This window comes from Buceros rhinoceros, unplaced genomic scaffold (genome assembly GCF_000710305.1).
Source record: "Buceros rhinoceros silvestris isolate BGI_N320 unplaced genomic scaffold, ASM71030v1 scaffold41912, whole genome shotgun sequence".
NCBI lineage: Eukaryota > Metazoa > Chordata > Aves > Bucerotiformes > Bucerotidae > Buceros > Buceros rhinoceros.
In genome coordinates this window covers 1-1,186 of record NW_010400280.1, presented here as the reverse complement: position 1 = coordinate 1,186, position 1,186 = coordinate 1, and the positions used below count along the sequence as shown (strand labels likewise).

The window sequence follows — 1,186 nt, the reverse complement described above, 5'->3', positions numbered from 1 at the left end:
AAAAAGGAATAAAAAAGCAAATAAACCAGCCTTAGCCACCACTGGCAGGATTGTGAAGGATAACGAAGGGCTTAACAGAAATACCAGCAGCAAAAAGATGAACCAGGACAAGACACGGGGGAATGGAGAGGGTAACCTCCTAAAACAGCCTTGCCTTTTCCTGCTGTTAACATGCTCAGACTCCCATCCATGAGGGTGCAGATGGCCTTTACTGCTACGTGACAGTCACCAGACAAAACTATTTAGACGACTGTCATTTAACCGAGATGGAGCACTACCTAAACAGTGGATGCAAAAGCTCAGAGTGCAAATATGATGTAGCTGCACCCTTAGTTTGCCAGTTTTCCCCTTACTGTTACGGCAAGTATTATTTCTTCTGTTTCAGGGTATCCATTTTTTGGGTTCTTACCCCAGGCACCTCATTCTTAGTCAAACGGAGTAAACACTGACAAATGTTTTTCATCTAAGGTTAACATCTGCTCTTTTTTTTGTCAAAATGGTATTTCTGCTCAGCTTAACTGTCTAGTATGATACTCTTTAGTGAACCTATGGCAAAAAAAGGGGAGGGGAGATCTTGCTTTACTTTCTCTCAAGTATTCTCTAGAACTTTACAGGCCATCACTACTTCCTGGTAAGGTTCAGGTGCCAGATGACACTTAATGATCTTCCAAGCCTAAGGTCTGTGGCAAAATGATAAATAACAGTAAAGCCAGCCACATTCCTTCCTCTCAAACACTGGCTTAGTCTAAGCCTCTGTTCATGGCAGTTTTCTTTCCCTGGTTCTTAGCTCCATGACCCCTGCCGGCCCATTGCCAAGAGTCTTCACTGGCTCACTTGGTGCACTATTCTTTTCCCCCCAAGTTTGGGTACTTCCCTCTCATTTTTGCACTTACAAGGCCATTTCTAGTTGTGGTTTCCTATGTGCCCCACAGCTCTTGCGGGTGGCCAGTGTCTGAAGCACTGCCTGGTGCCCGTCTTGCCCAGTGGGCCACTCACCCTATCCAGGTCTTCGTCCTGGAAGATGCCCATCTGCAGGCACTTCTCGGCCACCTGCACCGTCTGCATTCTATCCACCAGTGAGCTGTAGAGTAGGTTCACCAAGTGCACGCAGAGGTCGTGGTCAGCCTCTTCGGCCGGCGAGGGCAGCTGGCTGAGGCTGGGGTTCGCGTAGCAGGCGGCCAGGCTG

General features: G+C 48.0%; 1 protein-coding gene across 1 annotated transcript in view; it reads right to left on the bottom strand.

Annotated features, from left to right (window-relative positions):
* Positions 1-1,179, bottom strand: part of IFIH1 (interferon induced with helicase C domain 1) — a 24,830-nt gene extending 23,651 nt beyond the window's left edge. The window contains exon 1 of the mRNA XM_010131790.1: positions 997-1,179. Within this exon, the coding sequence (XP_010130092.1) occupies positions 997-1,065 (69 nt within the window). The 5' untranslated portion in view covers positions 1,066-1,179. The remainder of the gene's footprint in view (positions 1-996) is intronic.
* Positions 1,180-1,186: the final 7 nt, after the last annotated feature.